General features: G+C 33.3%; 4 protein-coding genes and 1 pseudogene across 4 annotated transcripts; 4 read left to right on the plus strand and 1 right to left on the minus strand.

Moving 5' to 3' along the window:
* The first annotated feature begins 1583 nt into the window (after positions 1–1583).
* LOC123226446 (WAT1-related protein At5g07050-like) lies at positions 1584–3476 on the plus strand. The gene is made up of 7 exons (XM_044650963.1): positions 1584–1809; positions 1884–1946; positions 2037–2153; positions 2247–2496; positions 2569–2727; positions 2815–2966; positions 3065–3476. The coding sequence occupies exons 1-7, from the start codon at positions 1607–1609 to the stop codon at positions 3267–3269; spliced, it is 1149 nt and encodes a 382-aa protein (XP_044506898.1). The 5' UTR covers positions 1584–1606; the 3' UTR covers positions 3270–3476.
* A 3368-nt stretch (positions 3477–6844) lies between these two features.
* LOC123226325 lies at positions 6845–7852 on the plus strand (annotated as a pseudogene).
* A 3341-nt stretch (positions 7853–11193) lies between these two features.
* Positions 11194–13003, plus strand: LOC123225341 (cytochrome P450 94A1-like). The gene has a single exon (XM_044649277.1). The coding sequence runs from the start codon at positions 11232–11234 to the stop codon at positions 12750–12752; it is 1521 nt and encodes a 506-aa protein (XP_044505212.1). The 5' UTR covers positions 11194–11231; the 3' UTR covers positions 12753–13003.
* Positions 13004–15497: 2494 nt separating this feature from the next.
* On the plus strand, positions 15498–17429 carry LOC123226528 (cytochrome P450 94A1-like). Its single transcript, XM_044651053.1, has one exon. It carries the CDS (start codon positions 15596–15598, stop codon positions 17114–17116), a length of 1521 nt encoding a protein of 506 aa, XP_044506988.1. The 5' UTR covers positions 15498–15595; the 3' UTR covers positions 17117–17429.
* Positions 17430–17437: 8 nt separating this feature from the next.
* On the minus strand, positions 17438–21920 carry LOC123226326 (protein NRT1/ PTR FAMILY 3.1-like). Its single transcript, XM_044650835.1, has 4 exons — positions 21788–21920; positions 19856–20073; positions 19136–19695; positions 17438–18544 (listed from the first exon to the last, which is right to left on the minus strand). The coding sequence occupies exons 1-4, from the start codon at positions 21918–21920 to the stop codon at positions 17587–17589; spliced, it is 1869 nt and encodes a 622-aa protein (XP_044506770.1). The 3' UTR covers positions 17438–17586.
* Positions 21921–23446: the final 1526 nt, after the last annotated feature.

Genomic DNA, 23446 nt, shown 5'->3' on the forward strand with positions numbered 1-23446 from the left:
AAACGACGAAGTATCATCTAGATCGAGAAGAAGAAATGAAGGATGACATTTTGTTGTCCTTCGTTGCGTCATCCAGACACAATGATAAAGTGTCGTCTTTTGTTGTCTGGATGATATGATGAAGGATAATGCTTTTTGGTTGCGTCAAGACAACGAGAAGAAGGACGACGAAGAGTCGTCCATCATCGAGTCTTCCAGACGATGAAGGAATGATTATCCTTCATTGTCCTTTGTGGTCAATTCTGGATGATGAGTGAAAAGTGTCAGCCATCCGTCAAAAGGATGGTGGTCGGAGAAGGAAACAAACCCTAAAAGTGAAATTTAAACTTTTTAAACTTTGAGAATGAGTTGAAATATTAGTTTTTAAAACTTGGGAAGGGGAAAATGATATAAATTTCAAGGTTTTAGGATTTATGGGTAAAATGATGATTTTACCCCTACCTTTAACTGAGAATTTAGATGACTATTAGCCCATAAACGAGTATTTAAGTTTTTTATTTATCATAAATATAATTTTGAGATTAAGTTAAAATGTGGATGAAAAATAGTTATTTTTCCTTTGTACTAACTCTTCTGCAAGATATTAAAAGAAATTTCAATTTATTGTTTCAACAAATTAAAGAATTCCCACTAGTATACACTGGAAAAATTCTTGAAGAGTCAAATACACATTAATTTACTAATTGTGTTGATGCGTGAGAGAAATGCACTATTATATATATCTATCATATGATAAAATAATAAAATTATATACACTTAATTTCGAATATTTAATTGAGTATTCAGAAGATATATTAAATGATTTTGATTTAAAAAGTAATATTTAATATGTATTTGATGATATATTATATAAATATTTAATTAAATACTTAAAATTAGATATATAATCTGTCGTATAAAAAGAAAAAAAAAAACTTTCCCTTCCGGCCAACTTTATAAAAAGTGTAGCAACTAATATTGCAGATTGCCTTGTGTTAATGGGAACTTAACAAAAATTCCAGTGAACTTGCTAATAAACAACCAGAAGGTGTTTTTTTTTTTTTTTTTACGGTGTCTAATTAACACGTAAAATTGATTCTGTAGAACTTTCTAGCATGTAGATTATTGTTAGTCAATTTTTTTTAAGCCATGATTATGGAATCATAAATAATTTGAGTGCTATAATTATAAACTATAGTTGAAGCACTGGTGAAGTTGGCGTAATAGTACCGACGATTTGATGCGTCGGAGTGCCGCGTCTTCAAGCGGAGGATGATGGAGGTCCCACAGTGGCGACGGTGGACCATGGCATCAGCATGCACCAAGTTCGCACGTTTGGCACCTCCACATCCACTGCCACTCCACTATATTAAAACCAAGTGGATCCCACCTCACATTTTCTGACACGTGGAACCCTCACCAATCGATCAGAACATTCAAATAGATTCAGCGTTTAGTGCAACACTCACATGCGACAGGCTGAGGTTCATTTTTTCACACGCTCGAAAATCCACATAAAAATTACTATTATGGATAGACAGCCCTCGACTCCCTATAAATGTGGCCTGCCATTTTACACTTGGGAGACACAAGCAGCTCTTAGTCCCCTAAATTGCAGTGAAAAAAAATGGAAGGACAAGTTTGTTGTGGCAGTTTTCTTCAAAGGTGTAAGCCTTATATTGCCATGATATCTCTGCAATTCGGCTATGCCGGGATGAATATCATTACCAAGGTTTCTCTAAACCGAGGAATGAGCCATTACGTTTTGGTCGTTTATAGGCATGCCTTCGCTACTGCAGTCATTGCTCCTTTTGCTCTCGTTCTTGAGAGGTACAACTAATATATGCATCACCAACCTTTATCTATTTGGCTCGGATATGAATTCATTTCAATTTTGTTTCCAGGAAAGTGAGGCCAAAGATTACATTCACCATTTTCCTGCAACTCTTCGTGCTGGGTTTACTTGGGTTAGTATTTGTCTCCTCCTTAATACACATACTTCCGATAATTTAGTCCATTTAACAAAGGTTTAAGTCTTTTTCTTCTTCGTCTTATAGGCCTGTTATAGACCAAAATTTCTACTACGCCGGGTTGAAGTTCACATCCCCCACTTTCTCTTGCGCCATGAGTAATATGCTGCCTGCAATGACATTTGTCATGGCACTTCTCTGCAGGTATTATTAAATTTGACATTGCTCTGTCTTTTCTTTGGTTTATGTTGGAACTTGGAACCGTTCATTTATGCGGTTTAATGTTCTGGAACAAAGGATGGAGAAGGTGGACTTCAAGAAAGTTAGATGCCAAGCTAAAGTTGTGGGAACACTAGTGACTGTGGCTGGAGCTATGTTGATGACATTATACAAAGGCCATGTCGTTAATATGATTTGGTCAGTCGGCATCCATGCTCACACATCCTCTGCCGCTGAAGCTACTGGTTCTTCTGACAAAGACTGGTTTAAGGGCTCCATTCTCTTAATCTTGGCGACACTCGCTTGGGCCGCATTTTTCATTCTCCAGGTAACAAAAGATTGCAAATAAGTAATCCCAAATGGTAAAATTCAAGACTTCAACTAAATTTGGTAAATACAGGCAGTGACATTGAGGAAATACACGGCGCAACTCTCACTCACAGCGCTTGTGTGCTTTCTGGGAACATTACAGTCCATTGCTGTTACCTTTGTTATGGAGCACAAGCCCTCTGCGTGGGCAATTGGCTGGGACATGAATCTTCTAGCTGCTGCATACGCTGTAAGTCTCTCTCTTTTTCATCCTTCTCTCTCAATTCCCTTCACTGTAAGTAATTAAATAACACATCGATCATATTTTGATTTTCAGGGTATTGTTTCATCAAGCATTGCATACTATGTTCAAGGGCTGGTTATGCAGAAAAGAGGTCCTGTTTTTGCGACGGCTTTCAGCCCTCTGATGATGATAATTGTGGCAATCATGGGCTCGTTTATTCTGGCTGAGAAAATTTATGTTGGAGGGTACTTACTGTTTCCTCTGAACTCATGATCATCAAAATATATAAGTCAACATCTTTTTAACTTATTTAAAAATTTTTTTTTTTTTTGGTGGGTTTCAGAGTTCTTGGGGCTGTTCTGATCGTCATGGGACTTTACGCTGTTTTGTGGGGCAAATACAAGGAGTACAAAGAAAATAAAGCCGAGACAATTCCTGAAGCCATTAAGGAATGTGGAGAAACTAATGGCCACACTCCCACAAATATGGTTGCTGATTCTGAACCCAATGACATCGAAATGCAAAAGCCTGCCATTACTACGGCTTAATTAATTGACAGTGATAATCAGTCAATAATTATTAAGAAAAAGAGGAATAATAGTGCGATTAACTAAAAAGTGGCTGGAAAGGAGAAAATGACAGACTTTTTTATGTATTTTCCTTTTTTTATTTTTCGAGTTTAATTATGCAGTCTTTTTGTAATCTTCCATGTAAGCTAATTTTCTGTGAAAATGAAGAATCCTGTTCTTGTTTTAGTCTTGATGTTGTATGAGATTGCGACGTAGGTAACCTGTTTGTCCCACTGAATTACTATTCGAAACTTGTTAGTTGCTGACGTCTGATGCAGATTCCACTAAGATTGCCAGAGGGCAGTAGCTGATTTTTTATTTTAAGACTTGAGTCAGATAGCTTTTTTTGGATTGAATCAAAAACGCTAACCTGAGTCTAACAATCTGTCGTATCAATTAAGTTTAAAGTTTAATATTGATATGTTATTAAAAGATTTCGAAAATATTCTTATATATGTAAACACCTTCATGATTATCATTCAAACTATCAATTATGGACAAAGTTTCGCATAGCTGCTGGGCATCGAATTTTAAGTGGACGTACGCTACTCTATGGGCAAATATGTTTAGATGCTTATGCTTTTCTCAGTTAATTTAGAAGATCAGCTAAAAAGATTATCAGAATAACCTGTAAATTTAAGGCTTTAATCATGATATGATAGTTAAATAATCATCCTATTAAAATTTTCATGAATGTTCTTTCTAAATATTCTTATCCGTAATATAATTTCTAAGCTCGGATATAAAACCTAGGCTATTAAAGATACAGCCTATACATTTAAGGCTTTATCATATCAAAGAATAAACCTAGAACAGAAGCTGCAGCAGCCCAGCACTTTGACAGGAAACAAAGAGTGCATTGTATCGAGAAAGTACTTTCCAGGAAACCAAACAAAAGGTTGATTAATTAATTTCACCCACTTGTCTTTGTTTATTAGTAATTTCACTAAGAAATCATCTACGGAATTTCATATTTAAGTAGTGATTAGTCTCCAGTCTTGTCAGGATAGCTAGCATCCATGGATGTTCTGCACTCAGGGGGCCAACATTCCTACAGGCACCCACAACCAAATTAAAGCTTAAATCCGATTCCTATCACAGAAGTGGCCAAGCTGTCACGTAGATAGTTGTCAGGGATAAAACCATCAACTCCTTGTTCAATGCGATGCTATATATATCCAATTTTGAGTATTTAAATAATATATCTTTATATGATTAAGTATTAATTTATTTTTAATTTAAATCATATAATCAAATGATAATGAATCATTCATATACTTAATTGAGTATTCAAAACTTAATGTATATAGTTTTATTGCTTTCGTATTGTCAAATCGTTAGATTGTGAAAACATGTCACGGCTGATTCCCATGCATGCCCTAAGTTTGATACTTCTAAGATGTATTGATATATCAGAATATGTCACAACTCTATTTTGCATTAGCTTAGAATCTTATGCTAAAGAATAGTATATTTGGAATAATGTAATTAATCGTACTTTTGGTTTTGGAGTCAGGCTTCAATCAAAATTAATAGGCAGAGAATGAGATGCCTCTCTCTTTCCCTAAATAAAATTCTAATGGAATGCTTTAAATTTTTTTTTCAAATCAACCCTAAGCATCATAGGGATTCTGCAGATATCCTTTTTTTCACCTTATCCATATTGGTTTGGCATGTTGGAAAACTATATATTATAATCCATTTAATAAGGGACTGTCACATTGTTAACGTTTTTGCCTAATTAAAGAGTTGCTAATATATATTTTCTTCTACTAGAAGAGAATTTGCATAAATGCCAAACAAGATCTACGTTGAGAGATATATAGTGAGATACCAAGAATATTCTTTCTTTCATGTTTATTTAAGCAAAGCAAAGCATGCTGAATAATGTTCATTAGTTAAAAGAAACTTAATGGAAGATTAGGTGTAAATAATTAACAGATTAGAAACTTAATGGAAGATTAGCTAAATTTCAATTTGACTAGTGAGTAAAGGTATAATAAGTCTTGAGAGAGAGGCGCTTGAAACATGGGCATGTTGCATGGAAACCACTAGGATTTGAAAATAAATATAAATCAGCAACGTCGGTTTTTTTTTTAAATCCATATCTACCATTTTGTTTTATTGCTAATCACTCTTTAATATCCTTTGTCTTATTGCCTGGGGACACTCAAGACAACCCATTAATCACAATTAGTGTCATTTCCCACTATCTTTAATACAATTAGTACTTATTAATTATCGTCTAGTGGGATGAGAACTAAACGCCCGAGTCACCTTTGTTTCGGCCAGCGACCTTTGGGAGCCGGTGTTTGCACAAAATAAACTACTCTCAACACTTATATTTTAAGTATATTTTTCTCGATTATAAGATAAACTTTATATAATAATGCTTGATTGAATATTAAATAACTAAATATAAATGTTGAAACTATATATTATATAATAAAAGAGTTGTATTGGAAAAAATACTCTCAATATTTTAAAATTTAAAATAAGTTTTATAATTTCATCCTAAAACGATTTATCCATATTGTTCATTATATATTGATTTTAAATGATTTAGTTAGTGGGCACTAAACATATTAATTGGCAATATAAATATATCAATTTAATAGACTTGAGATTTTATTGGGTTTTTTCTATTTCAAGAGTATTGACTTTGTATTTTCTTTGAAAATAAAAGGGGAAACTTATTTAAGAACAAGTCACTAATTTCATTTAAGAAACTATAATTTGAATTAAAAATAGAAAAAGAAAAGTCTACTGATCTACTCAGTTAAATGGACGGCAAATTGGCAGTTCTGCTTAGTTTATATGGGCCTCCTCACACCTACCAAATGGCCCATTTTTCATTTGAGTGTGTTGCTATTTGTCTCTTTTGAAAATTGGTTAAGGAGTCCCATTATTTGCTGTCGAGCTCACTCAATTCTTCAGTCCATTTCATTAATCTTGTTTTAAGGGCTTTGACTGTTGTAGACTTGTCCGGAATGGGCTTGGGGTAAGACTTGGTGTCACAATCTGCCCCTCTATTGAGTTTCCTTTGGACTGCTTCGCTTTTCTTTCTTTCTTTCTCTCTCTTGCTTTTTTTTTTTATAGAGCCCTTTTGATTCAATGAGCTTTAACAAAAAAATTCTAGTTTGATCTGATTTAAATCTATCTATATATAATAAAAAACATTTTTCTTTATTCAAGTTCATCAACATTGACAACCCAAAAAAAAAAAAATAATAATAATAATAATAACACATGAACCTAAACCATTTTTTCGTCAAATTGATTTTCTCATCAAAGTTAATTACCAGTAACTCCTTTTCTCATAAAATAATAATGAAACTTATTCCCTCATCAAAGATCCCATCAACCCATTTTCCACGAACCTAAAGGAACAAATGCTCTTATGAAGGGCTGGCCCGGCTGAGTTTTATAAGGTTATCATCAGTAAAGATTCAATAATTGAAATGTAATAATATCACCAGTGCAGAAAGGAATCCCAGGTTGTCTTCTTCTATTTAAGTAACCAGCAAAACTATTAACCTAGCCATAAAATAGTCATGGCTTCCGAAAATAACAATACTGTGGAGGAAGTCTCTAACTGGCTCAGAGTTTTCGACGACGGGACGGTCGACCGTTCATGGACAGGTCCACCGGAGGTCGAGTTCTTGATGAAAAGTGTTCCACCCCACCCTCAATTTATTGATGGGGTTGCTACTCGAGACGTGATAATTGATTCTAACAGTGGCCTAGCCGTTCGGATTTACATCCCGGAGAAGAATAGTGATATCCTGGGAGAGAATAAGCTACCCCTCATCCTTCATTTTCATGGTGGCGGCTTTTGCATCAGCCGTCCTGATTGGTATATGTACTACAACTTTTATAAACGCCTTGTGAGGTAGGCTCAAGCTGTTTGTGTTTCTGTCTACCTCCGGCTTGCACCCGAGCATCGTCTCCCAGCTGCATGTGAGGACGCTTATGCTGCATTCCTATGGCTTTCATCAGTGGCTCGTGGCGAGTCATCCGAGCCATGGCTTAAAAATTTCGCCAATTGTCAACGAATTTTTCTCATTGGCGATAGCACTGGTGGAAACGTTGTGCACGATTTAGCGGGTCGAGCCGGAGAAATGGATACGGAGCCGGTGAAGATAGTCGGTGGGATAGCAATACATCCCGGCTTCCTACGACCCGAGCCGAGTAAGTCATTTGTTGAATTACCGGAAACACCCTTGCTGACTCGTGATATGGTGGATAAATTCATGTCTATAGCACTTCCTATTGGTGCTACAAAAGACCATCCAATCACTTGTCCAATGGGGCCAAATGCTCCGCCGCTGGCCGATCTAAAGCTGCCGCCGATGCTTGTGGTAGTGGCGGAGATGGATCTGCTGAGGGACTCGGAGTTGGAACATTGCGAAGCTATGAAGGAGGCCGGTAAAGAAGTGGACATATTGATAAATAATGGAATGGGACATTGTTTCTATTTCGCCCTGGATATGGATCCGGAGACAGCCATTCAAGCCAATAAGTTGATTGAAGATATTGCAAACTTCATCATCAGACATTAGAGGGGCTCTTTTAAGTATGAATGTAATTAACAGAAAGTAGAAAACCTAGAAATAAGTTGTGTCAGACTGGCTTTGATATAGTTTACCGTATTTTGACTTACTCTTAATAAATGCTGAGATTAGGGATAACAACGGAAAGGAGATTTCAATCTTTATCCCTATCCTTATATGAGATATCAATAATAATTTTTCGTTATTTCTCTATGAAAAAAAATCTTTTTCCCGTCTTCATGATGAAAGATCCCTTTCCCATATGAAAGAAAAAAATTTTCTCCTTATATGCTCTAAACACAACATAAATATATTAAATAACAAAATTAAATAAAATTAAAACTAACCCATTATTTCAAATGTTACGAATATAATATATTACCACTTTAATATGCAACACAAAAACCTAAATAAATTTGAAAAACATAAATAATCTAAAATTATAAAGATATGTTAATATTTTAAATAAATATATTAATATAAAATGGTAAGGATAGAGGTGAGGTGGGGACAAGATGGAGTAAGAAAGAGACGTATGTATCCTCATCCTTAATTACAGAGATTTTTTTGTCCTTTTCCCTATTTTTATCAGAGAATTTTTTTTATTATAGTCGGAGCCCCTAAAATAAAATCGAAATTGTCATCTCTAGCTGATATGTTTGTTATATTTATTTATAATAATTCTATAAAGATATTTACAATTATTCTACATGTATTTTCTCACTATATGTCAAATTTGTCATCAATTGTATCAAATAAATGTTTTTCAATCTTTACGTACACAATTAAAATAATTTCATTTTACTTTAAAATTGTATTCAATGCTCTCGTATATTTAATAGTGTATTTTAAAAAATTAAATGTAAATGTAGTAAGGAAACTTAATTTTTATAACAAATATTAGAATAATGTTTAAGAAGGTAAATTATGTTTTATTGATTTTTTGTTTTTGTTGTGGTTGTGACTTTTGAGTATTATAAAAGCATAAACTTTTAAAATGTAAGCCAAAGTTCACACCATGTCAACCACTTTTTTTAAATTTTTTATTATAACCTATTAGAAGCAACCGTATATATGCCTTATAAAAAAAACCATTCTTACGGTACCTACTAGTAAACTTTTTTACATATGAGTTCAATAATTAATATAAAGTATCCCAATGCAAGAACAAACATGCGGCGGCCATGTATCAGACAGCCTTTTGAATTCATCGTATGAATTTACTCACTTTTAACCAAGGATTGAAAAACCGGATCGAATCAATCGATTGAACTGGACAGACTGTGAATTGACATTGTAGACGAATACTGTAAAAAATACAATCGTTTTAGATTTGAAATTGAATTAGACTGCGGTCGAACACCGGTTCACATCTGAACTGTGGTCCAATCAGTTTAGACGATTTTTGGTTCAAGGTTTTATATAAAAACTATAAAACCTTTTATTTTTTCTTCTTCCTTTCCTTGCTGTGCACGTAGGATAAGAGTTGTTGTAGGTGACGACTTTCTCCAATTTCAGCGTTGTTGATTCATCTTTTGCCGACGACAATGCCGAGAGGTGTTGGTTTCAATCGCAGGCTCACAAGATTGCAACAACGGTAGTTGGTTGTTTGAAAGCCTTAAAATCCCATTGTCACTGTAAACTTTTTATTGTGAAGTTTGTTTGAAGTTTTCAACATTGAAGCGCTTACTACAGTTTTTTAAAATTTTGGTCAAATGGTGTATAACAATTTTTTTGATAATTGTGAGATGATTGTACTACAATTCTCTCTGGTAACATGGCCAACAAGTCAACATGTAATATTTTAAATTTTACCTTTAACAGGGTTTGAGTTTTAGTGTTTATGAATTTGTGTTATGACTTTGGGGTTTATCAATTTATATTATGATTTTTATTGTTTAATAATAAGTTAATTTATTATTGTTAATTTGTAATTGAGTAATTGTTTTTGTCAAGTTAATATGTTATTGTTAATTTGTAATTTTATGTTTAATATTTATGTTCAATATCACATATATTTTGTTAATTATGAAAAGTATGTATAATATAAAATTTAGTATATAAAACACATATAATTAGATATATTTTTTTTAAGCTATTACATAAAATTAGATTTTCGATTGAATCGACTAATCCAAACGGTCTGATCGGTCTAATCAGAACTAATACTCAAAATGGTTTTTACTCTAATCCGATTTTAAAAACCTTGCTTTTAACTAAATTCATGTTTTAATTCTCGGTAAATATTAGTTTATTTAATATGATAATTATGAATTTAATTATTTATTTTAAATATATTTGTTTAACAAATATGGATAGATCCTAAATAAAAAAAAAAAAAAACCCTTTTAGTAATTGAAATAATGCTAAATTTTTCACTGATAACTTAAACGTGACATCCCCTTTTTTCGGAAAGTGAATAAATTCTTTTTAATTACAATGCTTTTCAACTTATACCCACATTTCGAAGCTTAAATGTGTATCAACTACTCCCTACTTTATACAAATTCCTAAATTAATTAGTAACAAATATTTTATTGATAATTATTGGTTCTCTTACCTGTAAGGGGAAAAAAAAAAAAACTACTTCAATATTTCTAGCTGTGGAGTAACGAATAGATTCACAGGTTTTAAAATGATACATTTATACCCATTGAATTTTAGACTTTAATCAGGCCATGGACTGATCAAAAAATTGGATGCACAAGTTGACCAGTTTGATCAACTAGGCGGATCAATGTCGAATGAGAGAATTAAAAATTTTAAAAGATTTTATTAAATATATTTATTTGATAATATTAAATAATAAATATATCTAATTTGGTGGTATTGATGCGAAATTATAGTGTTAGACTCTAATAAAACACTTATTGGAGCCTTCCCATCCTCAAATAGCTGTTTTATTAAATAAATATACACCCCTATAAGTTAAACGAATTATTTTTCACCTGAATTGGATCGACCGCTTATTCATACCCATGAAAAATCGATGTTTGTCAAAAATGCCAATCACAAGGGTAAAATATACAACTATAAAGAATACAATATATTTTCGAAATATCTTAAATTTTAATCTTCAAATGATATAGAATTTTAATACTTCAGTTATATGACAAGCTTCATATATCATCTTTTTGTTATAGGATTAAAGACAAAATAAGGGTATATTAATTCTACGAAGACTTTGTGTAAAAATTTAATTTTCAGTTATAAGGATGTAAATGCTCAATTTCAAAACTTATTTTTCTCATTTTTCTTTCATCAAACAATAGGGGTGTCTGGAAAAAGCTGCTTATAGGTGAGTTTATAATACTACTTGGTTCGCGAATCACCATTGCCAACCTTTCCATTCCGAAGGAAAAAGGAAAAAGTTCGTCTTTAGCTTGTTATGGCCATGGAACTCTTCTCTCTTCAAATTCTCCTCTACTTTGCCTTCTTTTCAGTCTCCCTCTACTTCTACTTCTACACTTCAAACAAAAAACCCGTTAACAAAGGCTTCAAACATTACCCCATTGTAGGAGTCTTACCGGATTTCATCAAAAACCGGCACCGCTTCCTCGACTGGTCAACCGAAATTCTTCAACGTTGCCCCACTAACACTGCTACTCTGTCCCGTCCAGGCAAAGTGCGTGGCGTTGTCACGGCGAATCCATTGAACGTCGAGCATGTTTTAAAGACCAACTTTGAGAACTACCCAAAAGGGGATCGATTTATCCTGATTCTCGAAGATTTTCTCGGCCGAGGAATCTTTAACTCCGATGGAGAGCTATGGAAAGTCCAGAGGAAAACTGCTAGCTACGAGTTCAACACAAGATCCCTCAGAAATTTCGTTCTCGAAAGCGTTAGGTCAGAGATTCTTACAAGGCTAGTTCCGATTTTAAGCAAAGCATCGAAAACAGAAGAATTATTGGATTTACAAGATATTCTAGAGAGGTTTGCCTTTGATAACATATGCAAAGTGGCTTTCAACGTTGATCCGGGTTGTCTTGATGGAGATGGCACCAGTCGTTCGGACTTTATGCGTGCATTTGAAGATGCAGCCTGTCTTAGTGCTGAGAGATACAGATCTCTGTTACCACTCATTTGGAAAACCAAGAGGTTCTTTAACATAGGCTCAGAACGAGTACTGAAGAAATCAATAGCAACAGTTCATGAATTTGCGAACGATATTATTCGTTCAAGAATGGAATCAGAAGCAGAGAACTTGGATGAAGATTTATTATCACGGTTTATCGGAAACGGCAATCACTCACTCGAATTTCTCCGAGATATTGTCATAAGCTTTATTCTTGCAGGCCGAGACACAACATCTTCCGCTTTAAGTTCCTTCTTTTGGCTATTATCTTCCCGTCTAGATGTTCAAGAAAAGATTTTGAAGGAGCTGGAGTCGATCCGGGCCTTAAATAAAAAAAGCATCGGCGATATTTACAGTTTCGACGAGCTGCGAGATATGCACTATTTGCAAGCAGCGATATCTGAAACGATGCGATTGTACCCGCCAGTACCGGCCGACACGAAAACGTGCATGAAGGACGAAGTGTTGCCGGACGGTACATTTATCAGCAAAGGATGGTTTGTTATGTATCATGCGTATGCGATGGGGCGAATGGAGAACATATGGGGGAAGAATTGCTGTGAGTATTCGCCGGAAAGGTGGCTGGAAAATGGGATTTTTCGGCCGGAAAATGTGTTTAAGTTTCCGGTGTTTAACGCGGGGCTGAGAATATGCCTGGGCAAAGAAATGGCGTATATTCAGATGAAATCGATTGCAGCAAGTGTGATAGAGCGGTTTGTGATTGACGTACAGAACAAGGACAAGTATCCTGAACATCTGTTATCTTTGACTCTGAGGATGAAAAATGGATTATCAGTGAGACTGAAGGAAAGATGTGTGGCCGTGATCAATTAAGGCACAGGAGTTAACATGGTCTTGCCCTCTGAGGATGAGTCCCTTTTATTTATTAAAAGAACATTAGCCGTGAATTAAAATATCCAGACAATTGGAGTTCACATGGTTTTGTCAGGATTAAAAAAAGAGTGAAACAAAAGTTCTCTGTGTCACTGTTGTCTGTGCCAGGCTTTTATCTTGAGTTTGTATTTTTTCTAAAGATAAATGTTATCTTATTTAAAATACGTATCTGATAAATTTTACTTTAATAATTTATTTTTATATATAATAAAAAACTGCGCAATGGAACGGTGGAGATCATTTGGGGCGAAAATGGGGGATATGGATTAAAATATCAATTTTGTTTGTCTGTTATGTACATATAATTATTTTTTATTAGATAAATATAATTATTTTTTAAATTATATTAAAAAAAAAGATTATGAGATTTATGATTGATTGGATAAGTTATTCAATTAAATACCTTATTAATCAATTTTTTAAAATAAATTAGTTAGATGAATATTTAGTCAACTAGTTAACCATCGGATCAAACATTCAACCAATTTTTTTTATATTTTTATTTCATTTTATTTCTTATTTTAGTTGTGATTAGGTAAATAAGTGAGTTTTATATTTTAATTGAATGAGTTTATGTTTAATTAGATAAGTCTTGATTGAATAAATATAAAATTTAAACGTATTTTAAATATTTTATGTTTTATATTATATATATACAAAGAAAAAAATAGGCTGTTTTAAATAATATCCTAAAAAATTTGCCCTGGTATTTACCTGAAACTTACTAGGAAATGGAATTTATGGGTCATAGAACATATCTCGATATCCAATCTTCCAAGCTAGGCTAAAAATTTGCCTAAAGAAAGAAATGGCATATATTACAATCATGTCCATCCATAAAATTATGTGTGGGTATATAATTTTTTTATATAATTAGATATAAAGATAATATATATCGTATGATTATATAATTTTAAATTAAAAATAAATTAAAAATTAATTATATAATCATATATTATTTGTATGTTCAAATGTGTATATATATGTGTAGTATTTTCTCTGCCTACAATTTCTCCAGCGCCTATGCTTTCAGGCTTGTCTGCTGTTTGCACTTCCCCTGCAGGAAGACTTTCCATTGCCTTGTTCCTCACTACCTGCTTGTCTCAAGTTTTACTTCCAACTTTTCAAAGCAGCTTGCGCTTACCCTGGAAACCTGAAGCAAGTCCACTCAGTTTACTGTAGCTCTTGGTCTCAAAGCTGCGAAGCCTCTACAAAGAATTCCAGCCTTGTTGCAGTTTGCTCGGTTAGGCAGAACTATTTTCTGCTTCCGTTGTATCTTTTATGCGGTTTATATGATCATTTTTGCATAGTTCATACTCTTAGGATGGCAAACTCTGATGTTCCTCTTCTCTTGAACTCTATTATAGTAAAATCTCTTATAAGTTTTCAAGAGGAAAATAAGATTACCAAAGAAGTGTTTGATTTAGATAATGTTTTATTACCAAAATAAAAAGATTACTTTGAAGATAGATTACAGATTACTAAATATAAATGATTACTATGTTTGATAAAATTTGATAAGTATAAATAATTATTATGTTTGATCAAAAATAATAAAAGATTACTAATAAATTATTTTACTTAAATGCCCTTGAATATAATTATTTTTAAATATTATTTATATTGTTTGTCGTATTAATTAAAAATAAATTTATTTTTGTCTCAAAAAATTAATAAATTATAATATAATTATAATAAAATCAAGATTATATTGATAATATTTAAATATCTAAAGTGAAGGTGATAATCAAATTATCATTTATATTATATGTCACGTCAACATCGATAATAAAAAATTATTGTAATTTTTTATTATCGATAAACTAAATAGATTATCAAGATAATTCTTAAAAATTAAACTAAACGGCCTTTTAAGTGTTCTTAGTCCGATTCACTGGTGTAGACCATTCTGTCTTTAACTTGGTTTGGTTTTCCTTTCACTTGAGAATGTTGTGGTTGGGTTAGGTTATTATTATTATTTTTTTAATTTCTCCGAAAAAATGATCAACCGAGTTTAGTTTAAAGAAAGTGGGAGTTGGTTTATTTTCGGGCCCTCCATCCAATTCCCATGTATGTAAACCAAAAAATGTCACAATTTCAAATGCCATAAAAGTAATGCTTTAGTCAGTGGATGACAGAAGGTTAGATTTAGATAGTTGATAGATAGTGTAAAAGAAAAGCCGATTCGCGAGTGTCACTGTTCCTCTCATCCACCCACAAAAACTAGGAGCAGCGAATCATTCTATTTAGAGAACATGAAAATTGATAGCTTAAAAAATGATAAAACAATATTCCATTTTGTCATCACATTAATTACATAACTTATTTTATATCCTATCAAAGGAGAGAAATATGTGATTGTTATCCAATTCCATATAGAGCATAATAGATAGAAATAGTTTGTTTAGATATATTTGATGATAAGGTCTTTTAAGCTGTGGGTTTTAATAAGATAAGATAAAATGTGGGGATTAATCATTCTATAAATATGTATTTTCTAACATTAAATACATCATCAATAAATTATAGTTTTAATTTATGAAGAGATAAGATTCGTCATGACTCCAATACAGAATATGAGGCTAAAAATTGTTTTATTAGATAAATGTCATTTTTAGAATGCTTTTTAAGCTAATTAAGATAATTAATATATTAATTATTTGGTGGCACTCTTTTTAGTAGCCTAAAGAGTGACGACAAGTTCCGTTGTGCAATTGGCCATACAATTTCTTATCCTTTTAGCCAAAGTGATACAGGAAAAGTCTCTCTACCTTGCTGTAGCCATGGAGCTCTTCACTCTGCAGACTATCCTCTTCTTCTCCTTCATTTTTCTATCCTTCCACCTTTACTTCACCATTTCAAACAAAAGAACCATAAACACAGGCTTCAAAAACTACCCTATTATCGGAATCTTACCGGATTTTATTAAAAACAGGCATCGATTCCTTGAGTGGTCAACCGATACACTGATAAGTTGTCCCACTAACACTGCTTTCTTATACCGCCCTCCTAAAATTCGCGGCATCATCACGGCGAATCCGTTAAACGTCGAGCATATTCTCAAGACCAACTTTGAGAACTACCCAAAAGGCGATAAGTTCATCTTCCTTCTTGAAGATTTTCTCGGTCGAGGAATCTTTAACTCCGACGGGGAGTTGTGGAAAGTCCAGAGGAAAACTGCGAGCTATGAGTTCAACACAAAATCGCTCCGAAATTTCGTCATGGAGAATGTTCGGTCCGAGATTATGTCAAGATTCGTTCCGATTTTAAGCAAAGCCTCAAAATCAGAACAAGTGGTGGATTTACAAGATATTCTAGAGCGGTTTGCCTTTGATAACATTTGTAAAGTAGCTTTTAATGTTGATCCTGGTTGTCTCGACGGAGATGGAACCGGCAGTTCCGACTTTATGCGAGCTTTTGAAGATGCAGCAACGCTTAGTGCAGCGAGATTTCGGGCTGTGTTTTCTTTCATATGGAAAATCGAGAAGTTATTAAACATAGGATCAGAAAGGGTACTGAGGAATTCAATTAAAATCGTCCATGAATTTGCTAATGATATTATTCACAAAAGAATGGAAGCAAGAGCAAAAAATAAGGACGAAGATTTACTCTCCCGATTTATCGGAAATGATGAGCACTCACCCGAATTTCTCCGAGATATCGTCATAAGCTTCATTCTTGCAGGCCGAGACACAACCTCTTCCGCTTTAAGTTACTTCTTTTGGTTATTATCTTCCCGTCCAGACGTTCAGCAAAAGATACTGAAAGAACTAGAGTTAATTCGGGTCCGAAACGGGAAAAGTTTCGGCGATATTTACAGTTTTGATGAGCTACGAGACATGCATTATTTACACGCAGCAATATCTGAAGCGATGAGATTGTACCCGCCTGTACCGATCGACACAAAAGCTAGCAACAGCGACGATATCTTGCCGGACGGGACATTTATCGGCAAGGAATGGTTTATATCCTATCATACATATGCGATGGGGCGAATAGAGAGCATATGGGGCAAGAATTGCCAAGAATATTTGCCGGAACGGTGGCTGGAAAATGAAATATATCGGCCGGAAAACATGTTTAAATATCCGGTTTTTCACGCCGGGCCGAGAATGTGTTTGGGAAAAGACATGGCGTACATTCAGATGAAGTCAATTGCAGCATCTGTCATTGAGAGATTCGTGATTGACGTGCAGAAGAAAGATAAGTCTCCAGAGCACGTGTTATCTTTGACTCTGAGGATGAAAGATGGCTTGCACGTGAGGGTGAGGGCGAGATGTGTGGACGAGATCAAACGAGCTTGACTTCCCGGAAAGGAAGTTGGTTATTTCTGTAGATTCCGGCCGTGCTTTAAAAAAAAAAAAAAATTAAAATAAACTATCAACGAATAATGCAGACCTGAAAGTCGTGACGCTCTTGCTGCTGTAGAAGAAGCCAAAGTGCAATGGGACAAGCATGTAAACACGACCCCACTTGCAGTGAATTATATTGTATCACGGGAGCAAGAGCCGTTAATGGCTTTAGCTCGCAGAAATATCTTAGATATGATTCTAAAATATGATAAAATATAGTGTACTTTTTTATTTATCTATTATTTTATTTTTCTTCTCACTAGTATCAATTTTTGTTAAGCGATTTATGAATGTACCTTAAATAGATGTTGGTAAAGATGTTAGAACTTTGAGAAAATAAAAAAAAAACTTACTAGATTAATTCCTTAAATTTGTTTTATTTTGTAATCTTGTACAATAAAAGAAATCCCTTGCTTAACAATTTAACAATTCTTGACAGCTTCATTTCTTGCAAGCTCCACCTCTCCGTTCGCTTCATTCAATCTATTAGACGGGATTTCTTTTCCCTGATCAACAACTTTGCTATCTTCTTCCTCACCGTTTCCACCTTCTTCTTCCAGTGGCTTGTAAGTATACAACCAAGCACATGTTACATAGTAGACAAGATTCAACACTTGAACACCGCTAACAAGCCAATAGTAATATTCCAATCTTCCCCTATTCAATTTTCTATCAGGCAACCAATTGTTTTTCTTTCCTGTGTACCTATGAACAAGGGACACCACCAATGTCCCAACATAATTCCCAATTGATATTGCTATCCAGTAAAGCGCTGCAGCTGTGCTTCTCATGCTTTCTGGTGACTGATCGTAGAGAAATTCCAAGTGCCCTACAGACATGAAAACGTCAGCTAATCCATGAAGGCAAAACTGAGGAACCAACCAGAAAACACTAATTGGGATGGTTGCTTTTGGGTCATCCAACATGTTATATTTGGCGGCAACTTGTTTTCTTTTGATCTCTACAAGTGAAGCAACAAGAGTGGCTAGAATGTTAACTGTGAAGCCGACGCCCATTCTTTGCAGGGAGGTGATGCCTGCAGGGTTTTTGGTGAATCTACGAGCGAATGGAACAAATATTCGTTCGTATAAAACGATCCCTATTAGCATGGTTATGTTGTCAAAGATTGATAAGCTAGCCGGTGGGAATTTGAAGGAGCGAGTTATTTTACAATCCATTGTTCGAGCTTGTTGGATGGTGAAGCTGTGTTGATGTGATGAGGCTGTGACTAGTAAAATTCCTGCTGCCGAAATTGGCAGCATTCGAATGATGGATTTTAGCTCTTCAACTCGATGGACTGTGGCTAGCCTCCACAGGTTTGGTGGATGATTGGAATTTCCTGCTTCACCTTCTGTTATTATGGCCGCTTTATCAAAAAACCTGCGGGATTTGGAAAAATATAAAGGACATGTATAATTTGGTTTAAATTATAAAATTATACCGAATCATTTAAAAGTTACAGTTTAGTTTAATTTTAGTTTGTAAAATGATTTATTTTGGAAAATAATTTTTAGTTTATATTGCTATTTGAACAATTTTTAAACCAAATTAAACTGTAAGTTATATTTTTTAAAATATATATATATAAAATTATATTTAATATAATTTTTTAATAAATAATTAAATGTACAATTTATTTCATTTATATTTATTTTTTCATTAATTATTTATATGTATAGTATATAAATATATTATTTGGAACATATTTATTTTATATGTTTATATTATATTCCAAATAACTATAATATAATTAACTTTATTAAATAATATATACTTAACGGTGACTAATTTTTATAGGTTTAAACTGTAATCTAAATCAAATCAAAACATATTTTTTCAATTATAAAATGATTTGATTTGATTTTATTTAAAAATTTTTAAGCTATTTTTTTAGTTTAGTTTGAAAAAACTCTCAAACCACCTATATGCGCGCTTAAAAATATCATTTATCATGCAAGTAACATAACTTACTTGAGCTGGTCAGTATGCAAAAGAGTTCCCTGCACAGAAATGGCTGAATCAAGATCCTTATTTCGGTACAAGAGCTTGGGATCTTCAGGTACCACAGCTTTCCTCTTCTTCACCGCTGCAACAATCACTTGAGCCAATCTTGTCAAGGGGCTCCCCCCAGGCTTCAATTTCACATAAAGAGATGACCCAACAACAAATGCCAGAACCGACAAGCCCATGGCCATGGCTGGAATACCGAAACCCCAGCTCCACCCCACGTTATCTTGTATATAAACAACAACGGTTAAGGCAGTGAGTTTCGCCATTCCCATACAGAAGGAGTACCAGTTGAAGAAGTTCCATTTTCGAGATAAAACAGTCGACTTTTTCATGTCAAACTGATCCGCTGCGAAGGTGATTACACAAGGCCTTATGCCTCCTGAGCCAAGAGAGGTGAGGAGGAGTGAGATGTAGAGGATCCATAGCTGCAATGTTGAGGCTTCCGTGCAGTTCTGTTGTGTTGGACATGGCGGAGGCTGCAGCGACTGGACAGTTGCTGACAAAGTTATAGAAAGTAGTCCCTGTGACAGCAAAATTATTAATTTGTATAAAATGAAGTAGCAGTATAAGATTAAGTGATCCGATTGTTTTTTATATTTTTCATATTTTAAAACCATCTAATTACATATGTTTTCACATCAGATTGTATTTGTATATGTCATATTGACATTAACTACTTACCAAAGAGTAGAGAATGCAGCCAACGATGATGGTCCAAAACCTGCCAGCAAAAGAGTCAGCGATGAGAGCACCAATGATCGGAGTAAGGCTGGAGGTTCCGCTGAAGTTAGTTAGAGTGTTGGAGGCTTGCACTAACGGCAAATTCAGCACTTGGGTTAGGTATGTTATCATGTTGGCGTTGAAACCACTTGTTGCAAATCTATCACAAACTTCATTTGCTGAAATAATAACCAAAACCCATCAATTAATTATTTGTTCTCGTCAATTTGTAGATGACTTATTGGAGGGGCCATTTCATTGATAGAAGTAGATCAAATAGCTTCAAGGAATGAGAGAAATAAAAATAAAAACTAGAAAGATTAATCAGATTCACAACTTATTATTAAGTGTCTAATTAGATATTCAGATAATAAATCATCATTTTATTGAATTGAATTAAAAATAAAATAACACTTTATCATATGATAATACTTTATTTAAAAGTACATATAACATTGTTCATTTCATAATCCATAATGATGTATCAAAAATTTGATATTTTTGTTGCTCGACCAACCAATAGTAGAAGCAAAATACCTGCACTAATAAGTAAAAATAAAACTATATATATATATATATATATATATATATATATATATATATATATACACAAATTGACAAATTAATATATGCAAGCTGAGGTGGAAGTTTTTTATTTAGAGTGTAATTATTTATTATTTATTTCTTTTTAAAATCGCCTAATTAAATGTTATCACATCAGATTGTATGAATAATTTTGTATAATTTGTATTAATAAATTAATGGAAAGCAAGAGTTATATTTCTAATCCTACGAATAGCTACTATCAGAGAAAGAAATTATATCATATGATCAAAATCCCCCAATTAAAATATTACCAACTTGCCTCATAGGCTATCCAATATTGAAGTAAAAAATACAGCATGCATGCATAACTAGGTAATGTACTCAATTATTTGAGCATAGGTTTTCGAACAAGGAGGTAAAGTTTTTAAATTGATGAGACATAGGATAGGATCATCTCCCTCAAGGCCAATGTTTTTAAAAACAAAAATAAAGAATATTCCTACCCAGTTCATCTTTAATTTAGTATATAAAATAAAAGAAAAATTATTGTTTCAATTTTGTTTCAAATTTTTGAGATGAAGTGAATTTCCAGGACCCTTCCTGTCTCGTCATCATCTCACTGCCATTGCTTTGTGGATCTTGTCTTTGATCAATTTACAGGCTGTGACTTGCCTACTATTTACTTCATTAAGTTGACTAATGACTCTCGTAAAATGAGTTATGCATATTAATCTATAGAGGGAATCACTCTAATATGAGTTTGTTAATGCAAATCACTTTCTTATCATGCTCACAACTTTGTTTTCAAGAGTTAAGAAATCTTTAATAATGAAAATTAAGATTATGGTATTTACATGTTGTCATCAAACTGGCAATATTGTTAGAAAATAAGCTGACTTTGGCAAAATTATAAATAGGACTAAGTTTAAATTGAATTTGAATAAGATTTAATTTGAAATCAATTCAAATCTAAAAAAACTAGTTTAAGAATAATATAATAAGACTCGAATTTAAGTTTAAATTTTATTCGAATCGGCTTAAACTTAACTTATTTGATTTGAGTTCGAATAGAATCTAACCCTAATAACAGGAGTAACATGATTGAAAAATTTGTCTCTTTGAGAGAGAGAACATTTTAACGCAACATTAGTATACAAAACTAATAAGAGTAATACTATGCATATATATAATTTATCATCATGTGATTTGGTATTATTTTATATTTTATTTAAAATTATTTATTTATATAATAATATATCATATATGTCTCTAACTGTATACTCAAAAATATATATATATAATTTTAGTGAAATAATAATAATAATATTGAAAGAAGTGAAAACTCACCAAGAATGAACGGCATTGTTTTGATCCCTCCAAGCTTCTTCGTCTTTGTTTCATCCTGCTCTTTGTTCTCTTCTTCTTGCTGCGACTTAGACATATTATTTTGAGTCTCGCAATTATTTCTGCCTAACTCCATTTCTGGTTTGAATGCCACTGGACAGAGTATTCAAGAAAGCCAGATAGCTATATATATGTGGGCACAGGAAAGTTAGGCCAAAAGGCAAGCCAGTGGTGAAAATGAAGATGGCAAATTATGTGGGAGAATGTAGGGGTCCAAGATTTGACTTCATTGTCATGTGAAGCCCCACTTTATGTCATAGTTTTTCTACCCATTTTCAATGTTAGCAACATTGTCTTTACTGCAATCAGCTTCGTTGGTGGTTATCATTAACCAGGAAGAAAATTTAGAATATTCCGATGAATTTGGTTGCGAACTATTTACTATGTCAGATGTACTAAACATTAGCCACTTGCAAAAAAAATATTTCAAAAACTCTAAAGGATTCTGGGTTCGAGAGCTTAAAATATATGAGTGCGAGATAAAATAAAATAAGATAAAGATTATACCAAACAAAGACGATATTATTTAGATGCCTACCGCCTAATCTGTAAGACCGACAGAATAACACCTCTGAAAATAACTGAGGAATCTTGAGAAAATTACAAGTGTCAAAAGACAATATCGTAATTTGCACAGATGGGATTCTCTTGTTCTTAATAAGGTAGGATCCTGAATCCTGTAAGATGTATGTGAAAGTGAAACCACACTACCCAGAAAGCGAATTGGAGACGTCTCTTACTGATTTTGTCATGGCATGAACAAGATAATGTAGTTAATTTAGTCCATTTCTCTCTTCTTCTTTTATTTTCAACTCCATTTTCTGAATCCTTGATTCAGTCTCAGTGCTTCTCAAGTATTCTTTGGACATAGACTGTTTTTTTCAACATGGAATGGAAGACTTCAGTCTTTGGCAAAATCATTTTTTATCTCGCTTAAGTCCACGTTCACATCACGAGTAATTATACATGCTGACCAATATAGAATATAAGACTGATTTTGTTACTGTATCTTTACTTGTATCGATAAATCAGTCCAAAAATGAGCTGTCTGCCCTATTATATAGTCCAAAGAATAATCAAGTTGTATTTTATATATATATATATATATATGTGTGTGTGTGTGTGTGTGTGTGGGTGTGTGCGTGATTATTCATCGTATGATTCATTTCTGAACAGATTTTAAGATTCTTGTATAAACAAAGTATATATTATTTAATCATACATATAGTAATATTGTCGTTGTATGTTAGGACCAGGATGAATACAATATTTAAAATTTCAAGGCAAGGAATCCTTATTTTGAAATGGAAAATGTTAATATTATTTTTAAATAATACTATTAAATATTAAAATTATTTTTTTATTGTTATGATTAAATAAATTATAATATAAAAATTGGATTTATAATCTTGAATAATGTTAGCATCTTAACCATGGGACATCTCCCGAAATGCATCTCTTTGAAGAAATTTGTTTCAACAACTATGGCCTGTGACCCATAACAAAGAGTATCTCTTGTCTAATATATATCAAGGAACGTGGACAGACCTTCTAGCCAGTAATATAGCGAAGGGACATCTACTTAACAGTGAGTTAACTCAG

The sequence above is a fragment of the Mangifera indica genome, chromosome 9 (genome assembly GCF_011075055.1).
Source record: "Mangifera indica cultivar Alphonso chromosome 9, CATAS_Mindica_2.1, whole genome shotgun sequence".
Classification (NCBI taxonomy): domain Eukaryota; kingdom Viridiplantae; phylum Streptophyta; class Magnoliopsida; order Sapindales; family Anacardiaceae; genus Mangifera; species Mangifera indica.

Excerpts from the sequence above, each read along its gene's own strand:
- LOC123225341 (XM_044649277.1), top strand. The coding sequence starts at position 11,232 with ATGGCCATGGAACTCTTCTCTCTTCAAATTCTCCTCTACTTTGCCTTC.
- LOC123226326 (XM_044650835.1), bottom strand. The coding sequence starts at position 21,920 with ATGGAGTTAGGCAGAAATAATTGCGAGACTCAAAATAATATGTCTAAG. Across the intron at positions 20,074-21,787 it reads AACAATGCCGTTCATTCTTG|CAAATGAAGTTTGTGATAGA; the intron begins GTGAGTTTTCAC and ends TTATTATTTCAG. Across the intron at positions 18,545-19,135 it reads TTGCATACTGACCAGCTCAA|GTTTTTTGATAAAGCGGCCA; the intron begins GTAAGTTATGTT and ends CAAATCCCGCAG.
- LOC123226446 (XM_044650963.1), top strand. The coding sequence starts at position 1,607 with ATGGAAGGACAAGTTTGTTGTGGCAGTTTTCTTCAAAGGTGTAAGCCT. Across the intron at positions 1,810-1,883 it reads TTTGCTCTCGTTCTTGAGAG|GAAAGTGAGGCCAAAGATTA; the intron begins GTACAACTAATA and ends TTTTGTTTCCAG. Across the intron at positions 2,967-3,064 it reads GAGAAAATTTATGTTGGAGG|AGTTCTTGGGGCTGTTCTGA; the intron begins GTACTTACTGTT and ends GGTGGGTTTCAG.
- LOC123226528 (XM_044651053.1), top strand. The coding sequence starts at position 15,596 with ATGGAGCTCTTCACTCTGCAGACTATCCTCTTCTTCTCCTTCATTTTT.